This window comes from Cygnus olor, chromosome 3 (assembly GCF_009769625.2).
Source record: "Cygnus olor isolate bCygOlo1 chromosome 3, bCygOlo1.pri.v2, whole genome shotgun sequence".
NCBI classification, from domain to species: domain Eukaryota; kingdom Metazoa; phylum Chordata; class Aves; order Anseriformes; family Anatidae; genus Cygnus; species Cygnus olor.
Window position 1 is genome coordinate 4,024,595 of NC_049171.1, and position 20,211 is coordinate 4,044,805.

Sequence of the window (20,211 nt, forward strand, 5' to 3'; positions counted from 1 at the left end):
TGCCTTTCTGGAGGGTATACAGCAGTCAAACACAGATGACTCGACTTCCTCCAGTTTTTCAATAGCATGATGTGCACAAACCATCAGGCGATAGGATCTAATGGTCCCTTCAGTCTGCAAATGAATACCATTTCAAATATTATCCCTATTTCAGCGTAGCACATTCTTGTATTAGCAACATTTCATTTTTCTAGAAGTCTCAGACGTATCTCAGAATAAGTCAGAAATCTTCTGTTGTTTTGAGTGAAACGAGCTGAAATTCATGCTGGTTTATCAGTGTGCATTCAGTATAATTTGTAAAAACACAACATAACTGGTTCTAGCAAAGCAAGCTTAACAGAAATACATTTGTATATAGAAAGCATGTCTAGGGAAAGAGGCAGCTTATACATAGGGGAGCTGGTGTTTGTGGGAGCAATCCCATGGTTCCCAGTGCTTATAAGCAAGAAAATGTGAGGTTTATCTCTTCCGTCTACTAAGCATATTCTGTATTAACTTATCTGGAACCTACTGAAATCTGCAAAGAAAATATTTAATGGGGTAGTGCTTATTCAAATACTAGCTTGTCATGAGACTAAGAAATTAGGTTCAACAATTAAAGCTCATCAGTGCAAGAATAAATAAGGAGGTCAGGATGGGGTGGGAAAGGCAGACAAGTGCTCTGCAGCTCCGGTATCACTGTGAGCAAGAGGACCTGATCCAAGTAGAGGTAATGATCAAAGGATTTTTAAATCTGATTTCTATATTAAAACTTCTACCCTTCTACTTTGCCTCAATACTGAAATTAAAGCAGAGGTCTGATGTCCCTAATCCTTCATGCTAAGGATTGGTAGTGTGTCGTTGAGGAGGAAAGCCAGCAGTTTGGTAGTTATAAAGGTCACCATTAAAACCTGCTAACAACAATGGGAAGCTGGCCATGGCTGCTTCATAAAGGGAAATGGTGGGAGGCCCAGAGACCCTTTGTAAGGAGCTCTGAGGCTGCCAGGCTTCCAGGTGAGCTCCTGGGAAGCATGGCTTGACCTAGGAAGACATATCCCAACTGCAGAATGATTAGATGTCTGGGAGTCCGCTCTGTGCAAGCACACTGTAAAGGTGGTGACAGTGTCCTTTGTAGGAGAGAAAATATGAAAGGACGCCAAAGAGTGAACCACCCTGAGATAGTGTGGGGTTGTCAGCTCACACAAGTCAAGAACAAAAGAGGCATTTGACAGAACTGGAAAGAGACTTGAGTTGCAACCAAGGGATGGAAATGCCTTTTCATGAACTATTTAACTTAGACCACAGAATTCATTGACTCAAGAAGTTATTGAGACTGAGTATTAAAAAGATTTGAAGGATCAGATCTAAATTACTGACAAAACCTATCCAGTTATACTAATAGATGGTAGAAGGAAAATGTTGGCAGGGAGATGAAACCTTATGCTTTGGGGCGAAGCTAACCTCTAATTAGGGATTAAAATGAGGCTTTCATGGGATGGGGAGATCAGCTCGCAGCCAGCTAACAGGGAGAAGTTTCTTAGACTCTGTTTGGAAGCATCTGGTTTTGAACAGCAGCTGGAAGAGTACGCAGGATTAAATCAACCACTGAACTAAACAAGTTGCCAATTCTTGTGTTCCAAAGCTGTTTTCCACTCACCTCTCCCTGTCACAAGCAGTTTGTAATCTGAAAAGGAACATACAAATTAAGTAATAGTATTTCTTTTTAACAGTTAGAGAGTGAGTAGGTTAGGACTGGGATTTTCTGAACATTACTACTGGAGTTGGAGAGACTTAGATGTCTACCCAGGCTGAGTGGTCTTGCTCAAGTCTAGAAATAAAGCCTGTGGCAGAAGTGAAAAATGGACTGAGTTAATGAGATCTTTATTACAAAAAGGAGTATGTAAAAAGCAGATAAGTCCACAGGGAGAAGTACAGGGCAAAGTTGGATTTTTGCAGAAAGCAATATTGTTTTACCCTTAATCTCATAACGTTATTGCAAAACCATCGTTTCACCCATCTCTTACAGCTCTTTTGACTACGAGATGATGACTGGTTTTGAGGTCAATGGTTGCATTTTACTCTTCTGTTGTCTTCAGGTGGCAAGCTCCTGTTCACTGGTCCAGGACCTGTAGAACTGCATGCTCATTCCATTCTGATATCTGATGGAGGAGAGCTCCAGGTGGGATCCTCTGAGGCCCCTTTCCATCACAAAGCACACATCTATCTCTATGGAAGCCTCCATTCTCCACCAATGTTTCCATATGGGGCCAAGTTCCTGGCAGTGAGGAATGGGACCCTCTCCATCCATGGTGAGTACATTTTTCCATCTCTTTAAAAGCATATTGAATTAAAATTGAATTAAAAAATAAAGGGAAAAAAATAAAAGCATGTGTTCGGAGAAAGAAAAGTTTTGGCTATGAACTTGGATATCTTATTACACTGAAGTATATGTTGAAATCAGTCTTCAGGGTCAGAAATTCATGGCTTTTAATTCATTTTGAGGCTTCTGTTCCTGCAGTATCTTAGGCACTAAAGCCCAGTGCTGTATCTCTGTAAGAGCTCCCATACTGGGAGCAGAGTCATTTTGAAAATCTTGACCCTAAGAAGAAACTAGATGGAATCCAATAGTTATGAAACCTTGGCGCTCATTTAGGTGCCTAGAAGAAGTCTGGATTTGTGCATTTCTATCCACAAATGAAAGTCTCCATCCCTTGGGAACCAGACGTTCATTCTCTGCTGTGTATCGTGGGGGTTTGCTCAGCTACTAGAATGGGGTATCCTTTTCTCCTCCTCTCCATTACAACTAGGAGGTTTCCTCCTCAGAGAAGGTGTGGATCTTGGGGTAGCCAAAAGGGGGTGGTCTGCCAGGCAGGTCCCATGGTGAAGCAATGCCAAGCGTGTTGCAGTTAGCAGCCTATGCCAGCTGGAGTGGGGATGCTGCTTCTCTTCACAGCAGCAGCAAAGCACTCCTGGCAGTGTGTTTTCCCCTTCTCCTCCAGCTGTCTGTCTCTAGCGTTAGGAGCACAGCTGGCATGTCTGATGTCCTATCGGTCCACACACTCACACCGGCTCTGCACAGGTTGTTGTCACAAGTGACAAGCCCAGGGCTATGCAGAAAAACTGTGGCTCTGCCAAGAATTTCAGTCTGACATAACCACTCCTCTGCTCTAACCACTGGGCTTTTCTCTGAAAGGGAGCCCCACAGAGCCCAAACTTTACATTCCTATCAAGTGGGACAGGGGATCTAAAGGACAGAAATTGGCATGGGTTTGTGGATGAATACAGGTTTCACGTTACGTGGTAGAAGAATTATTGTGGTATAACCCAGCCTGTTAACCACCCAGCCTTTCACTCACCCCACACCAAAGCGGGATGGGAGAGAGAATTGGGAAAAGGTAAAACACGTGAGTTGAATAGGACAGAAAAGGAAGGGAAAATAATAGTAATAATATCCAACACAAGTGATACACAATGCAATTGCTCATCACCCACTGACCAATGCCCAGCCAGTCCCTGAGGAGCAGCCCCCCACCCACAGGACACCAACATGATATGAGACAGCCCTTTTGCCAGTCTGGGCCAGCTGTCCTGCCTGTGTCCCCTCCCAGCTCCTTGGACCCCCAGCCTCCTCACTGGCAGGGAAGCAGGAGAAGCTGCAAAGGCCTTGACTTAGCACAAACACTGCTTAAACATCAGGGTGTTATCAGCATTATTTTCCTCCTAAATCCAAAGCACAGCATCATACCAGCCACTATGAAGATAATTAACTCTATCTCAGCTGCAACCAGGACAAGAATTTAGATATAGAGATTTTTTGAAGGGCTGTGAAATGTTGGTATTAAATGGCACGTTCTTGTTTCAGTAGTTTGGGTGTGGAATTCAGGTCCCAACTCAGCATGCTTAGAATATTGGTGAAATGCACACACGTCAAGCTCTTAACTAATGTGCTGTTTTTAAAGGCAGTATGCATCTTAGGAGAAAAAAAATGTCTGAATGCCTCATCTCCCTCACTTCTGTTCTTGCATGTCAACCTTCAGATTGGTAGGCATCCGTGTCCTCCAGCAGGGCTTGAACTTACCCTCTCCTGGCCCACAGGCAGAAATGTTGCCATCTGAGCGTTACTGACACGTATGGCTCTCAGTCAAAAGTAATGCAAGACACCAAGGGGTACGATCTGAGCACATAGGGAGCGAGCCGTGCTGCTGTGCCGTGATCCTGTCAGTTCACGGGAGCTGAGCAAGGTCAGGCGAGGTCGGTGGTTGGAGGGCACTCCGTGAGCAGATGCTTTTCTGAGTCAGGAGGGGTTGAGTGGAAGCTGGAGAAGATGCCCCTTGAAGCAGCAGAGGAGGGGGGCTTCACTACACCTGGACTCATGCTGAAAGCCACGTCGTGAGCTCTTGACCACTTCGTCGAGACACAGCGAGGCTGAAATATTTAGTGCTTGCAGATGGCTTTAATAATTTCAGTAACCTGTTTTGAGCAGAAGGGTAGTGTTTCTATCCCATTTCCTAGAGGGGCTCTATGAAGAAGTGCTATTAGATCATCTAGGCTGAATTGACTGTCCTTTACTGGCCATTGAGTTGCACACAGTTATCCCAGCTTTGAGTTCAGTAACTCACATTAGATTAAAGCATGCCTTCCAGAAAGGCTTGGTCTTTGTCTGAGGACATCAAGGGAAACAGAAGCCAGCATTTTCTGTGGAAGCTTGTTCCAGGGGATTAATTTGGTTAATCATCCATGTTTTTATTTTATGTTTTTAAGGGACATATTAAGATATCTGATTTGAATTTGACTTACAAAGGCTTTTGCTGTATCTCTTTCTGTGTCTTCTCCTTGTAGCTTAAGGAATCCTTCTTGGTTTGACCTCTCTAGGGAAGTCAGAATTTTGTCCTTACACTGTCAGCGCACTGCAAAAGCCTTGACTTCATGCTGTTTTGTTTTCTAGCAATGTGGGGAAAAAAACAACATAGCATCTCCTTGCAGGTTGTGCCTCGTTTCCCTTCTGAGCCTACCTCATGACTAGCTTGTTGACTCTGTCCTCACAGACACATCAAATTACACAAACAGGGCAGAAGTACTTTCCAAGGGGTTACCCTAATGGTATGATTGAGGGAAGCACATCCAGGTGTCCACTCTCCAAGGATTTGTTGCTGATATTCCATATGTTTTACTCAGTGACATAATTCTCAGCAATTCTTCTTTTCTGAGGAAACTGAGGGTGAGGTCTGTGTTTGCAGCCCAAGGCCTGAACCTAGTAAGCTCAAGCAACCACCTGACTCAGTTACAACCCTGCTTGTCTGCAACGAGTACCCACTGTACAGAGGCATGCAGAAGGCAGCAAAGTCTGTGAGAACAGCACGAGCAGGGCTTGGGCCGTATTACAGAATGGTTAAGGTGGCAGGGACCCCTGAGTGCCCCTGTCCCCGCTTGCCTCAGCAGGGTGCCCAGCCCCATGTCCCTGGGCTCGGGGAGCTCTCCAAGGAGCAGCCCCCGGCCCCTCTCGGGGCAGCCCGTGCCAGGGCTCCGGCACCCGCCCAGCCCAGCAGTGCTGCCTGAGGGGCAGGGGGAGCCGCCGGGGCTCCAGGCTGGGCCCGGGGCCTCTGGGCCTGGCCCTGGGCACCGCTGAGCAGAGCCCGGCTCCGGCCTCTCCGCACCTCCCTGCGGGTACTGACGGCCATGGGGGAGCTCCCCCGGAGCCTCCTCTGCTCCAGGCCCAGCAGCCCCAGCTCTCGCAGCCTCTCCTCACAGCACGGGGGCTCCGGGCCCGGCAGCACCCTGGGGGCCCTGGGCTGGGCTCTGCCCGCTGGGCCCAGGTCTCTCTGTGCTGGGGGGCCCAGGACTGGTCCCAGCACTCCAGGTGTGGCCTCACAAGGGCTGAGCAGAGGGGCAGGATCCCCTTCCTCGACCTGCAGGCGATGCTTTACTTAATGCAGCCCTTTTTTTGCCCGAGGGCCCATCGCTGGCTCACATCACCTCAGTGCCCCCCAGGCCCATTTCTGCAGAGCCGCTTTCCGGCTGGGTGCCCCCGGCATGTCCTGGTGCTGGGCCTGTTCCTCCCCAGGGGCAGGACTTTGGGCTTCTCCTTGTTGAGCTGCAGGTTTGTGTCAGCCCACCTCTCCTGCCTGTCCAGGTCCCTTTGCACAGCAACATTTCCAGTCATATTTTGTACCCCTGGTGTATCAGTGAGCAGCTCAAAGACATAGCCACGAAGTCACTTTTGAGCTCAGCATGGCATACACTCCCAGTGCATGGCTGCAATTAAGATTGATTCAAACCATGTAATCTGCAATTTAGCATTGAAGCAGTAGCAGCGCTGTAGAAAATAAGGCCAAAAGAAGTGCTTTCTTTTGCTGGCTTCATATTGCTTACCTCAAACAGAAATATGTTGTCCTGGCTCCAATTTAGCACCAGTCTGGCCTGTGGTATAGAACAAATTGCTGAGCATGTCAGCCTCTTTCGTATCAAATACATATATGAAAGAGGCTGACATGCTCAGCAATATATGTGATATATATACATCCACGTATATGTATGTTATCGCAGATCAAAATCATTAAATAAGCAGGCTTTCAAATTCGTAGCTGTCTTGGGTGAAGACGGGAGTGAATGCATTTTAATTCCTTTTCTCCTTCAGACGGGGAGGTTTGGGGGATGCTTTGCAGCTATGGTTGACTTCAGATTGTTTAGTAAGCGCTGTCAGCTCCTCACTTTGATATGTTAATATGACTAAGGGTTTCCCACAATTCCCTCGCGAGCAGCGGTCCTTTGCTCCCGTGGTTGTAGCAGGCTGGGAAATTTCACTGTTGCCTTTGGCTTTAGCCAACTCCCCTGCCAGTCAGAGCGTGCCACCCATAAACTGCCTGTCAATCACATGTCAGTTTTACAGGGGGGTTCAGTCAGCCGGGGCAACTCCACTTTTTGACAATGTAATTATGGCCCTCGCATCTGCAGTAGGGGCCTGAGCGGGGCTGGGAGACTTTTATTGATTGTTCAGAAGGGAAATTTATCACTGTCTCCAGCTCCGTTCGCACTTTATTCCCCAAGAAACTCTCCTGACAAACTTCAGGAGAGAGGGTTAGCATGGTGGCATTGGCTGTTCTTGTGCCTTTGTCCTTTTCAGGGAAACTGGGTTGAAGGCACCGGCAGATGCTGACCAGTGGGCCGGGACAATGTGTGGGTGCAGCGTAGCTGGAGATACTGCATCAGTGGCCCAGGACACCCAACCTTTGCAATAGCCTGATTTTGTGGGCACAACACTCTTATGGATGGGAAAATGTTAAAGGCCTTTCCCATTTTGCTCCATATTTTAGCAGTCCTGTGTCCATGAAGTCATTATTCTGTTGTGTCTTGTTGAAGCACACTGTGCCTCATCCCAAACAAAGAGGAGCACTTTTGCTGTATTTTTACCTGAAACCTTGTCAGTACCAACACTGTGATGATCTGAGACATGAACATATGAGCCTGATACCTGCATTTTGACTAATAATACCTGCCTGTCCAACTAGATGGAGGATGCTATGTTTTGGATTTAATGACATGCTACATACACTTTGTCCAAAGCCTGAAAGCTGAGGGGTAAAGAAAAATGATGCCCAGAGACCTTTTCATTTAATACCATGCCTGTTTCTAATCAACATAATTACAACAGAGGTGTCAGTGGTTATTTCAGCCCCCTAACATCACGGATAGTCCTGCTTCAAAGGTCAGTCCTGCACTTGAAATATTTGCAAGTGGATGCTGATGGTGGAAGATGACAACAGGCAATTCTGCACTTCTTAAATTCCAGACTTTGAAACCGAAGAAATCTTAAACATTTCCAGGGTTAACTCAGGCAAAAAGTGTTTTTATCAGTTGAACCCATTATTCATTTTAATCACATTTAATCAATAATAAACCACAAAACATTTGTGAGCTGTGTGCTGTGCTGTACAGAGCCTGTGCATTCCTCAAGAGAGCAGCCATTTAATCAAATGCTTCTTGCTTTTCCTCCATTAAGCAGTGTTATGTATCTGTGCTGAGTTTGAGATTAAGAGATCATAAACAACATGAGAGAATTTGTTCTGCTTTACTCACATTTGAGAAAGAAAACTTCCCAGGGGGAAAATAAAATCTTAGCAAAGGGATTCAAGATAGGGTGCAGAGATCTTCTAGAGATAAGACGTACTTTTTTACCTTACTGAAACGGTCGTATATGCAATACTTATTATTTCCCATTAACTGAAATCACTGGTTTACACACTGTAAATTCAAATCCCCTTTCCCTTGCTGGGGCCACTTCCATGAGTTAGTTTTCCTTACAAGTTAGTTGCTTTGTGTGGTTGCAGGAGGCTTTTTGCCTTCTGCAATAACATTTTTCCTTTCAAGACCTTGACTTGAACATGATGCATTAAAGCAGATGGCTCCTGAACAGAAGGCTAAGCTGCCTTGGATCCCCTTGTGTTCACTGGGGGTAAGAGACTGCACTTAGGCACTTCCCATGGAGTAACTAATGTACAATGACTTGTGCCTTCACTTTCTTATTCACAAATATAAGATGACCATTAGATTTTAAAGACCTAGCAGATGGGGAGAAAAAAAAACAAAACAGATCGTGTAAAGCTGAGCTCAGGGAGAGATGCTGTGTCTTTCATAGCTTGCCCTTCTTTCTAGCAGAAACGCATCGATCATCTTTGATATAAACTTAAACCACTCACTCCATATTTTGGTGCCGATCTTAATGAGGGAAACAATGTGATGGGCTGTAAAGGGCACGGGGAGATGGTCAATGACTGAGTATATCTAATATGTAGCTTCTGTTTCTTTGCAGAGAGGGAAGGTCTGTAGGTTACTACAAACGCATGGTCTTTCTGTATGATCAAATAGTTGTCTTTTAAACCTTTGAATATAACATTGAAACATGCCCTGCAACTCTGGCTCCAACTTCAGCCAGGAGACTGGGTGGAGAGAGAGAAGCTAACAACAAAAATTTGAATTCCTACCAAAGACAGGAGAAAGCCTGCAAACATTGGCAGGCTGAGAAGCTTGGTCCCAGATCTGGGTTTTTGCTGTGCTGCAGGCTGAGCAAGGCAGAGTCCTCCTTTTGGGTTCATCTTTGCTTTTCCTGCTTGTCTCATTCCCTTCCATCATGTGTCAGGGGTGTAGCAAAGTGATTTTAGCATTTAAGCAATCATGCCACCCCGCATAACCGCTCCTGCTGGCAAAAGATTAACTGGCAATAATGCAAAATGTTAACAGCTGCGTGCAGCTCTCCAGGAGAATATGCAGTAGTTGGCTGCCACATTGGAAGCATTTTGTTCCTGGTGTCAGTTTAAAGAGGATTTCCTTCGTGGCACCTTTGGATGTGAGCTGTTTTCATAGAGTTTCCGTGGACCTGTTTGATCACATAGCCCTTCATGGCCTCAGTAAGATGCTCCTTGCTTTCTTGAGGGTGCTCTTCGAGAATATTTAGGTGGAACTGTTTTTAGGTGGAACTGTTTTAAGGTGAAAACTGGTTTCACGAAAGGGAAAGCATTCAGCAGGACTAGGTCATTTTTCAAGGACATTTTCTACTGAAGAAAATCAAAATGATTTACTTTGTCTTCTCTTTCAGATGATGTCAGATTTTTCTCCCCACTGGGAAAAAGCAAAAGTGTTTAGTTGTATCATTCTGATTTCATTTGCACGTTCTCAATATTATTTTTAATGTTATATCTGATTCATATCAACATTTCCATATCAGTGAAATGTGTTTTTACAGAGTAAAAATCAAAACCCTAAAACCCCAAAGTGACATTAGTACAAAGAGCAAAAACAGTCTAATGATTCCAAAAGTAGAATTTCTGCAGAAGTTTTCTTCTGTGGAAGACATTGAAGGTTTGGACGATGTGAAATCACATTTTCTGTCTGGCTGCAGAAACCACTTACAATGGATATAATATCACTCCTATTTAACTTTCTTTCTGGAGGAAGAAGCCAGAGAGATTCTGAAGCTGTGTCTTGCAACTGGTCTTGGATGAACAGGCTACCAACTATGTTAAAAGCCAATGGTTAAAGACTGAGCTGTGATGCACCTCTGTGCATCTACATTGCTTTGACAGAAAGTATCTGCTAGGTAATGTGCCATGTCCTTGTGTTCCACGGGCAACTTCAGCCCAGAGCTGCACCTGAATCTCCTGCCCTGGTGGTATGCAGCATCAGACCCTCTCCACGAAAGTGGCACAAAATGGCTTTGGGCACAGGGACCTACTGAGGTCCACATGAGACATCTCTGTAGGTCCAAATTTCCTGTCCCAGTCTTCCCATTGATTGTGTAAAGCTCATGTCTTATACTGGACTTGGTCCCACACAATGGGGACCTCAGATGAGCTATATTTTGAGCCCATGCTCAAATCCCATCTAAAACACCCTTGTGCAGCACTTGAAAACTGATTAACTCCTGGGTGTCCTAAGGGTTAATGAGCAGTTATAAACAAACAAGGACCTGCTATTTTACCTTGGGAAACAAAACAAAAGCTTTCTGCACTGGTTGTGGCAGGAAAGGTGCAGGAAAGCTGTCTGCATCTCCCCAAGAGCTGCCCACACACATCAATTCACTGCAAAACCAGCTAGAAATGTGCAGATGCTTAGGGAGTATGCCTTGGACCGGAATTAATGGAAAGCAAAAGTCAGGTGGTGACATTCAAGTGCACAGTGTGTGGCAGAGAACTGGTCAGCAAGTGCTGAAGGCTCCTGGTTCAGGTGGATGTTTTAAAGTAAATGAGAAACTGTAGGGAAGCAGCTCTCACTCTTCATTTTCTGATTCTCTTCACTTTATGGTCAATGACTGGACTAGCCACTGCTAGAGGTCATGCATGTGGCACATTTTAAAAGAAAATGCTTTAACTTCTGGTTCGCCCTGAGGAGGTCGGCAGTTGGACTCGATGATAGGTCCCTTCCAAATGAACTTTTCTATTCTATTCTATTCTATTCTATTCTATTCTATTCTATTCTATTCTATTCTATTCTATTCTATTCTATTCTATTCTATTCTACCAAATCCAAGTTCATGTCATGACACAATTTCTCCTTGTCCTTAACTTAAGGATCCAGAGCCTTAAGGTCCATTTGACCATAGGGGCCTGTAGAAACACAGACCAGGGAGGCTTTCTGGAAAAGATATCCTATTACTTTTTACTTAAGCTAATTTTTACATTGCTACTATTTATTTATTTATTTTTATTAACTGTGAAGCAGCATCATCAGAAAGTCTCTGTCCAGGATCTTAAAATATTTTTTTAAATCTCTTTTTTTGAAGCAACCATTTCCAATGGCTGTATTGCCATTTATCACTTTGACATTTGGAAATTTTTGGAGTGTTCAAGCTAAATTTGAATGGGCAGTTCAATCTGGATAAAGAAAAGTTAATAATAAGGGAATATGACAGTGGAGAGGAAGCTGGATTCCTTAGGCCATCTGACACCTGAAATGCTGCAGTAAATTGTGTTGCTTTTTATTACCAGAGACAATATTGTGCTTTTGTTTTGTTTTGTTTTTTCCTGTTTTTGTCTTTTCTATTTTTTTTTATCATCACTGTAATACATTGAATTACATTTTTAACTCTGTCTCTTGCAACATTCCTTTGTTTTGGGGAAATGTAAACTGCTTGTTTCTTTTTGCTTTGTTCATGGGAATTGAAAGATCTTATTCTCATTTACACTAAAGATTTACAATGTAGCTGCAACAGATTGACAGATTATCTACAGAATAACTTGTATAGTAACGGTAAGTAGATTGTGTGTCTGAGCCCTGCAGTTCTTATAAATTCCTTTTGTGGTATAAAGAGATCTCATTACCTCAACTTTAAAGCTCCAGGAAACTGTCAAAAGGTGTAAAGAGCTTTATAGTCTGTCAACACTGCAAACCAACTCTGCGTTCATAACCCGAATTAATTAATTTATGGTAAATAGGAGTGAAGGTGAGATGTAGCAGGATTCTGGCCCTGTGTACTCAGAGGAGAAGGGTTCAAAGCTTGCAGTCCCATGCAAAGCATCTAGAAGAGACATCAAACATGAAATGTTTGAAACATTTAAACAGCTTTTGGGAGAAAGACCAATGGCCCTGTGGCAGGCTTAGGGATGAAGCCAGTCCTTATTTAAAGTCATTTCAAGAGTCTGTTTTCTACCAACACTGCAGTGTGTAATCCAGACTCTCCAGCTCTGCCTAATTCTGGTTTTGCCTCACACTGGTTGCTGTCAGGATTGGATAGGAGGTTCCCTGGGTATCTTATGCTAAGTGACAGCACCTTCTCCAAAAAATCTTGTTTTCTGGGAAGGAGCATATATTTTCCAAAGAATCACCAGGCAGAGAGAGCTGGGGTTTCAAATGCCTTCTGGTTGCTGCTGGAGTAAAGAACGTGAGCATGTTGTCTGTGGATGCAGATTGCAAGAGAGTAAATCAGATGGAGAAGAGCGACTGTGCTGAGTATACTCCTGGGAAGGACTGATGCATGTTGAAACAGGATGTTCTGGAAAGGAAAAAAACAAAAAGCTGAAAGATTATGGCCAATAACTGTGAAAATCTGGAGGAAGCAGCAGCACTCCAGGACAATCTTATGGAAGAAGCCAAGCTGTAGAACGAGAAGACCTGAAGATATTCTCTAAACGTGTTACCAGTTCATTGATATATTAGTGCAGATGTGTGAGAAGACGGTGATCACAATCTTTAGGAGAGGTGGGCACGCATAGTATTCAAATACTGACCCCAAGACAGGCTGTGGGTTGGGCAGAGAATTGGAGGCAAAGAGTAAAGGCAAAGGTGGAAGCTGAAGAGCTCACAGGGAGAAAGATGTGTTAAACATAGTTAATTTAGCTCTTATGGGCATGACAAATTCATCAAGCCAGTTAAACACCTCACTCACCTTGACCATTCAGAAGTTTTGTGCATTTAAGCCCTACACTTAAGTGTCCCTTAAACCCTACACTGACTGTAGACAGACTTTCTTGTAACCCTGGAGATAAGTATGCTCGGACATACCTTGCTGTGTTTGTGAAGATTTGATGGGATTTTGAGACATTTCTGTACAGCCCAAATTCTCATCTCTGGTTGAAGCTCTTAGGAGTAAGAAAAATCAGTTAGTGATGTCATATGGCATCCTACATGGATTTGTAAAATGTTTTTTGGGGGACTGTAAGAAATTGATAGCATTTTTCTTTTTCTGTACTCGACATAGAAAAGACAGCGTCGTTGTACACAACAGAATTACCTTGTTCTTAATAATGATACTGAGCCTACACATGACTGCATGTCCACATCATGCTTCTGACAGAAAGCGTAAACCAAAGTCCTGGAGCCACGATGCTCTTTATGCTATAGATTGTGATTAACTTTGACTTTGGAATTTGTTTTCAAGTCATCTCATTTTTGGGTTGCCATTTGATAACTTGGTTCTGCTCAGTATTTAAGTGTGTTTCTGTCAAGTCACTAGGTAAAATGTTCACTTCCTACTTTGCCTGCAATAGCATTTTGATTCTAAAGGGTCTGTCCTGTCCCATTAGCATGAAGGCTCTCCTGCTTTAGATCTCAAGATGTGTTTTTTTCCAATCTGAGCTCAGTTAATTATTAAAAATGAGTTCAATAATTAAGGAGTTATACAGATTCATCTATTTTTCAGCACTTTTGAGTGTTTCTGCTTTCAGTGCTTTTGGGGGGGAAGAAATTACTTAAATATGCCACGACTGTTGGTCTTTTAAACCTTCCACTCTGAAACAAGTCATTTATTTACCTGTTGCACAACCCAGTTCCAGTCTGACACTGAAGGTCATTTTCTTTACCTTCAGGTTTTTTCTTGAAATCAAGTTTATTTTCAAAGGGAAACAAGACAGAAGGTTCTGGGCCTCCAAAGGGTGGGCCTGCAGACTGAATTCAGTAAAAGGGTTTTTCATGCTTGGGACCCTCTTTTAGCTATTCTTGATCTTTGTAGAGAGAGTCCATTGGTTCTTTGAAGGAGAAAAGCTGGTGAAGACCTTTGGGTATAGAGGGTTGACTCCAGGCTGGAGATCAAGCCCTCCTGAGATGTTCACCACCACATTTTGCTTGTCCTTGTAGAAGCTGGATACAGAACCACCTTCGACCAGTGGTGTACCCTACCCAGTCAGCCCCCCTCTGGTAGGTGAACAGGAGCCTGGCAACTTCTTCAAGAAGCAGGAGCAATTTGATTTGGCTGTCTGCTGTGACTGGTGACTGCTGTGTGCTTTCCAGATCCTTGTGGATTTAGGCAGCTATAGAAAGTTTGGGGAACCACATGTAAAGGGGAAGATCCTGCTCCCACCAGAGATGAATTAGAAGATCTGAGTGAAACAGAACAAGATGCTGGCTGACCTGTGGAGTTTTTTTAGTCACTGTTTGGACTTAACCAGATTTCTAAATCTCCTGATGCATTTAAAGACTGTATATTGGTACTTGCTGAGGCCCAGAATGGGACCTGTGTCAGACCTATGTCTTTCTGGAATAGCAGCTAGAGGCTAATCAGACATCCAAAATGGCTTTTTTATTATTATTATTTTTTTCCTAATAAAATGTACAAAAAGCATTGAAAATTGGAAGTAAGAAATCTTACACATAAAGAAAAAAATATCTCACCCCAGCTAAATAGCTGGGAAAAAGGTAAAACTGTGGAATGGGAGACAGAAAGGGAGGCTGAGAGCTCAATAAGAAATTAAAAAAGGAGGGGATGGGAGAGGTTTTAGTACCTTTAATACTCTTCTTTTAGAATAAGAATACTTGGAAATATTTTCCATAAAAATTTTTGTTTCTGAACCTGGAAGTGGAAAAAAGCCTGAACCAGGCCTGTTCCAATAGAGCATATTTTGAATGCGAAACGGTGATTTGCACCTCTTAATGGTAAGAGTTGTTGCCCAGCAGTGTTTTTGTAATGATTGCTGTACTATATATGTGACAGATGTACACAATGGGAGGCAGTTGTGTGCCTGGACACAGATGCACACAAACACACACACTAACACATGCACATGAATTGGTACTATGAGCAAAATGTCCAGCGCTGGAGAAAAACTCTATGCTGCTCAACATGCAGGTGGCTGCTGTCAGTCGTTCGTTTTTATGGGAGTCCTAAAAATTCATGAGGTTCACTCAATGAAAGGTGGTAAATGAATAATGATGATGAGACTGCTGCTAGTAAAAGAATGCACGTAGGCACATATCAAGAGGATTTTTTTGAGTCAGCTGTGGGTGTTGAAGAGGGAGACATACAAGGTGACACTCTTTGTGCAGAGGGGACGAAATGCTACCTTTTGGTTCTTAGCAAGTTGCATTCCCTTCGTACTGGCATAAAGTTGCAGAGTGCTGATGGAAAGGGGTTCCTCCAACAGTGTGCAGCTCTCCTTGAATTAATGACTGCTCTGCTGCCCTCTCTTGCTTCTCCTCAAGGAATCATTAGGACTTTCTGAGAAGGATGGGGTGTCCACCTCTGTGTTCTCTCTGATATTCCTTTCTGTCTCAGATGACGATTGCATACAAGCATGAGTTTATTCTTAAAAATGTACCAAATACTTGATATTTCAGTATGGTTGATTGGTAGGCCTCTTCTAAGGAAAGTCTTCATTTAATACATGAACAGTACTTACCATCCCAGGATGTTCAATGGAGGGAAGATGAGATGAAGCTGTCAGTACTTTCCTCAAGACAACCAGAAAGGGTCAACAAGAAGGCACCTTTGAAAGTGATAAAACAGTTTCCCTGGGGGTAAGCTAGGTATTGACCAGATAGTGATCAGTGGCAGATAGAGCAGCTGTTGTGCTAAAATAGCTTTTTTTTTTTTTTCTCATTACTCATCTTATTTGAGTTCACACTTTCTCACTACTTTAAATGTCCTCTCTCACTACTTCAAATGTCCTGTCTCATCCCTTTGCACCAATATCCTCCCACTATTTGTATCACATCAACTCTGAACTGGTAGGAGATGAGCACCTGAAAAGGGTGATTCATTCCCGCTACTTCTGACACCCACACTGGGGTGGGCTGAATGGATTTCTGGAGTAGTAGTCTGTGTCTCTGTGTGCTCCCATAAATGTTCCCTGTGTTGATTCCTCTCTTCTTGGTGCAAACACTGACCCAGCTGAAATGCAGCAAATGATTCTGCTGCTTGCAACATTGCCTATAGCCTTGCCTACACAATAAGTAATTCTGGCCCAAAATTTCATATGCCAAAAATCAGAATCTGCATCTTAAAAATGGGGGATGCTTCAGGGGATGCACCACCCTTCTCTACACAAGGAAACCCAGATGTACAGATAGGGAAGGACTACGACTGCAGTGTATGTCCTACTGGATTGTAACTTCTGTTTTAGTTTAATTTGAAGGAAATCCATTCCATGCATTCCAGAACAATTCTATGATATGAACTGAAGCACATTAGGTAAGGATGTCTAGAAGTTTTGCTTAGCTCTAAGTGGAGAAATTTCAATTCTGCTTTAAGAAAAGTAGAAGTTAATCAACCAGAGCTATCTCAGCTGGGTTTAGATGTGCATCATCTCATCTACACACAGAGCAGGTGTTCAAAAATGCTTCAGGATGACAGAGTATCAAGACTTGATTCTTTCTTCTCTCATTCTGCTGTGAATTCATGGACTTGGGGGTGCTACTCCTTATCTCCACCTTCATTAAGGAAAGAAGAATTGGGACACTAGAGTATAAGCAACCAGAAAGTGAAACAGGAAATAGAGAGAAGCTTGCTTAAAATAATTTGAAAATGGTTTATTGGACGCAACCTCTATCCTCAGTGATTTCTGGTGTTATTACTTTTCTATAGTACAACCAAGGAGGACAGTAACTTGCTGTGGGCTAAAGGTAAATTATGATCTATTGCAAAGGAGGGAGGGAAAAATATACTAAAAGAAGGTGTGTGAGGCACATGCACCCTCTCCTGATGGTGTTCAGTGTGTTGGATCTTTCTGGAACAACCTGTTTCAAAGCCTGTTAGGTAAAGGGAGATGTCAAGAGTTAAAGCAAGCTTCATGAAGCAAAGAAGGGAGAGTGAAATGTCAAGAAGTTTGCTGGGGCTGGGGCTTGTTGCACACAGCCTTGGTAGTATGTCCGACAAGCAGGAGGGTATTTGGGAATCTGCAGTTGTAACCTTGCTAATGCCTTGCAGTAGTGGCTGATGTAGGGGGATCTTCTTTACCCTGCTGTCATCCCAACTCATGTATTCACACTGGTTGCTTTGTATTTAAAAAGACATGAAGTCCAACAGTTTTTGTGCTAGGTATTATCATTCCCTTCCTTGGAACCTCCAGATTTTGTTCTTCCTTACCCAGCTGCAACTGAGGCAGGCTCCCTGAGAAACACCACCCATGGAGGAGGCTTTTTCCATGCAAGTCTTCGTGTTTTCAGCTCTGGAAGCAGGCTGAGGTACACTTCTAGGCATCTGCAGAATCCTGTTTCCACCATCACATAATCTCATGCTGACCCTATCACATGTCCAGTATCTACTATGCAAATCAAGTGGTAAAAAAGGACAATCAACATTTTTTTTTGTTTCATTTTTGTTTTGTTTTGTTTTGTTTTCCAACTGTTTGAAAACAATCTAGTTGCATGCTAGACCTTTTAGTCTTGTGTTTGATTTTGCATCTCATTGTTTTCATTGCATGACCTGGTAAGCCAGTTAAGCCAAGATCTCAAAAAATGAGCCCTTGGTTTGGAGACAGTGTGAAAAGGACCTTGTGTTACTAGCTGAGCAATCTTCAGTAAGTCTTGAAAGTTCTTAAAAGTGATGATATTTGTCTTTCCTTATGTCATTGAAAAGCTACTAATAGAAGCATATATTTTTTCTGAATGCAAGTTTCTTGTAGGCCTAGATTCATTGCGTCTCATTTTGGATATTTGATTGGGGAATATGATAATTCAAAGTACTTTTTGTACTCAGAGAAGAATTATGATCCCTGCAGAGAGTGCTTTTCTCTGTTGGTTATAGAGGGTGCTTAAGGAGAAGGTGTTTCTCACACAGGGAAGTCAGTCTGTGGGAATGAAACCAAACCTCAGCTCCCACGATGTTTTGAGCAAACTCATTTGTAGAATATTTTTCAGCTGTTTGGGAGCAATAAAAACAAAAGATATGAAATGAAGATGTTGTTTGTTAAGTGCAACTTTTCTGATCCAAACAGATGTGCACAAATCACCTTTTGTAGCATCAATCCCTTCTCTCCTACACATTATCAAAGAGAAATGAATGACTATGAGATGATCCAAGTGAGGCAGTGTTTTCTAATCATGCAACCGCTCTTTCCTGCTCTTTTTTTTTGGTGTCAGTTGACTTTTTCTTTTTAAATTTTTTTTTTTTTTTTTCCCTCCAGGCTGGATGCCCAAAGTAGCTTTCACACAGTTGAAATCATCAGCTCTTGCTAACGACACACGATTAGTACTCCAGGAACATGTTGACTGGCAACCTGGTGATGAAATCATTGTAAGAAGGACGGGCCTTGGAGATGTACGGCAGAAAGAAGAAATGGCCATTATTGAGTCTGTAAACAACACTGTGATCTACCTTAGATCACCCCTCAGGTATCCTTTCCAGGGCCCAGGGGATTTCTATAGCAGAGGGTGAAATCAGGAGAAAATTTGGTCTAGGTAGGTGAGGATTTGCAGTTTCCTGTGGGATATAATAGCTATATAAATCCTTTTAACAAAGGTGGTCAGAGATATTTTGGTTTCTCTCTCCCCCTAAAGCTAGTGGGCGTTCAATCCTGAATGCCTCTGACTGTGTTTAAATCCTGTATTATTACCATGAACTCAGAAACCTTTGAAGCAGAAAACACTGATGGCCAGTCCAGGCCTTAGCATGGGGTTGACTAAGAATATTCCTGTAAAGTTATTTTCCTGAGTAAGTGCATTCTTTCACAAAAAGTGTCTGATTCTGTTAAAAAATAATTAAAAAAAAAAAAAAAAAGCCTTCCCTTCTTTACTGAATTGTTTAAGTTAATTAACAAAACATTCAAAGTGAATGACTTCAGTATGGAGATACTGCTTTGTGTTTCCACTGAACGTTAGCTTGGCTGTTTGCACTCTGTTTTCTGTGCATGGAGACTTTAGCCAAACTATACTTCTTACATCATAACCAGTGCTGAAGCATCTTCTCTGTTTGGGAGGCAGCCTAACTCTGATACTCATGAATGTCAATAGTAGAATTTTCAGCTAAAAATATGTGGGGCTTGATGAAGAAAATACTTGTGTTTGTCACCACAGTATGTTTTGGGAAGACGAAGGAAATTCAAATACTGAAATATTTTGGTGTAAATGTACATAGTCTAAGGAGAATTTATGAGCATGATAGACAAGGTGAAAATAACATCAGCAAAGGAAAAATATATCTAGCCCATATACGTAGATGCATTAGATAAGCCACTGTCAGTTGTGAGAAGATGACCGATACCAGCTCTGAATTTGGATGGTTGGGTTCATACTTCAACTTAGGGTAAACATCATTCCTGTTCTCCGTCAGCTGCAGGTGCTTTTGTGCCTTCTTTATGTCTTTCCCTAGGTACTCCCACAACGTTGGAGAGGAAAGGGTGAATGGGCAGAGCCTGCCTTTGACTGCTGTGGTGGCACTGATTAGCAGAAGGGTTGTTGTTCAAGGGAATGTCACCAGGGAGAGGAGGTCCCACCTCAGAGAGTGTGCAAAAGCAGGTGTTGCAAGAGGTGAGGAGGTCTTTTGTAACAGAAGCATACAGGGGAGTAAAATTGCTTTGTTAAAACCACATTGTGGTATCACTGTGCATTAGAAATATTTCTTAATAGGATAACTTTGAGACTTACCAGTGCCAGGAAAGCAATTTTATCTTTCCAAACATTATTTGACGTTGAAGTACGAAGTCTTGGGAGTTGAATTGCATTTCATTGTAATATCTCAGATGTAATATTTTCACATTGTTGTTTCAAGCCATCTTGGGAAAGACCCCTTAGTTTTGCCTGAGCCTAAGGGTGTAGAAAAGCAAGTATCTTCTGAAAACATATTTCAGTGTACATAATATATTAAATTTTTAATTGTGTTTACTATTTAGTCACTTTAAGAAGAAGGAAAAACAAAGCAGCCTGATGCTTGTTGTACTCATTGGTATAAAATATTAAGATGTTGTTTAGTGCTTAGGGATACCAAAAACCAAAACCAGGTGATGGTTTCTTGTAGCATTTAGTAGCAGTGGTGAAACAATTGGTATCTCAATTCTCCTTTGGTTTTACCTTTGTGAAACACAATGAAGTTTGATG

The 20,211-nt window shown here is 42.7% G+C and overlaps 1 protein-coding gene across 1 annotated transcript in view; it reads left to right on the top strand.

The window, feature by feature from the left end:
• Positions 1–20,211, top strand: part of PKHD1 (PKHD1 ciliary IPT domain containing fibrocystin/polyductin) — a 254,208-nt gene that overhangs the window by 93,219 nt on the left and 140,778 nt on the right. Inside the window, 3 exon segments of the mRNA XM_040550788.1 lie at positions 2,076–2,288; positions 18,303–18,510; positions 19,487–19,644. Of these exon segments, the coding sequence (XP_040406722.1) occupies positions 2,076–2,288; positions 18,303–18,510; positions 19,487–19,644 (579 nt within the window).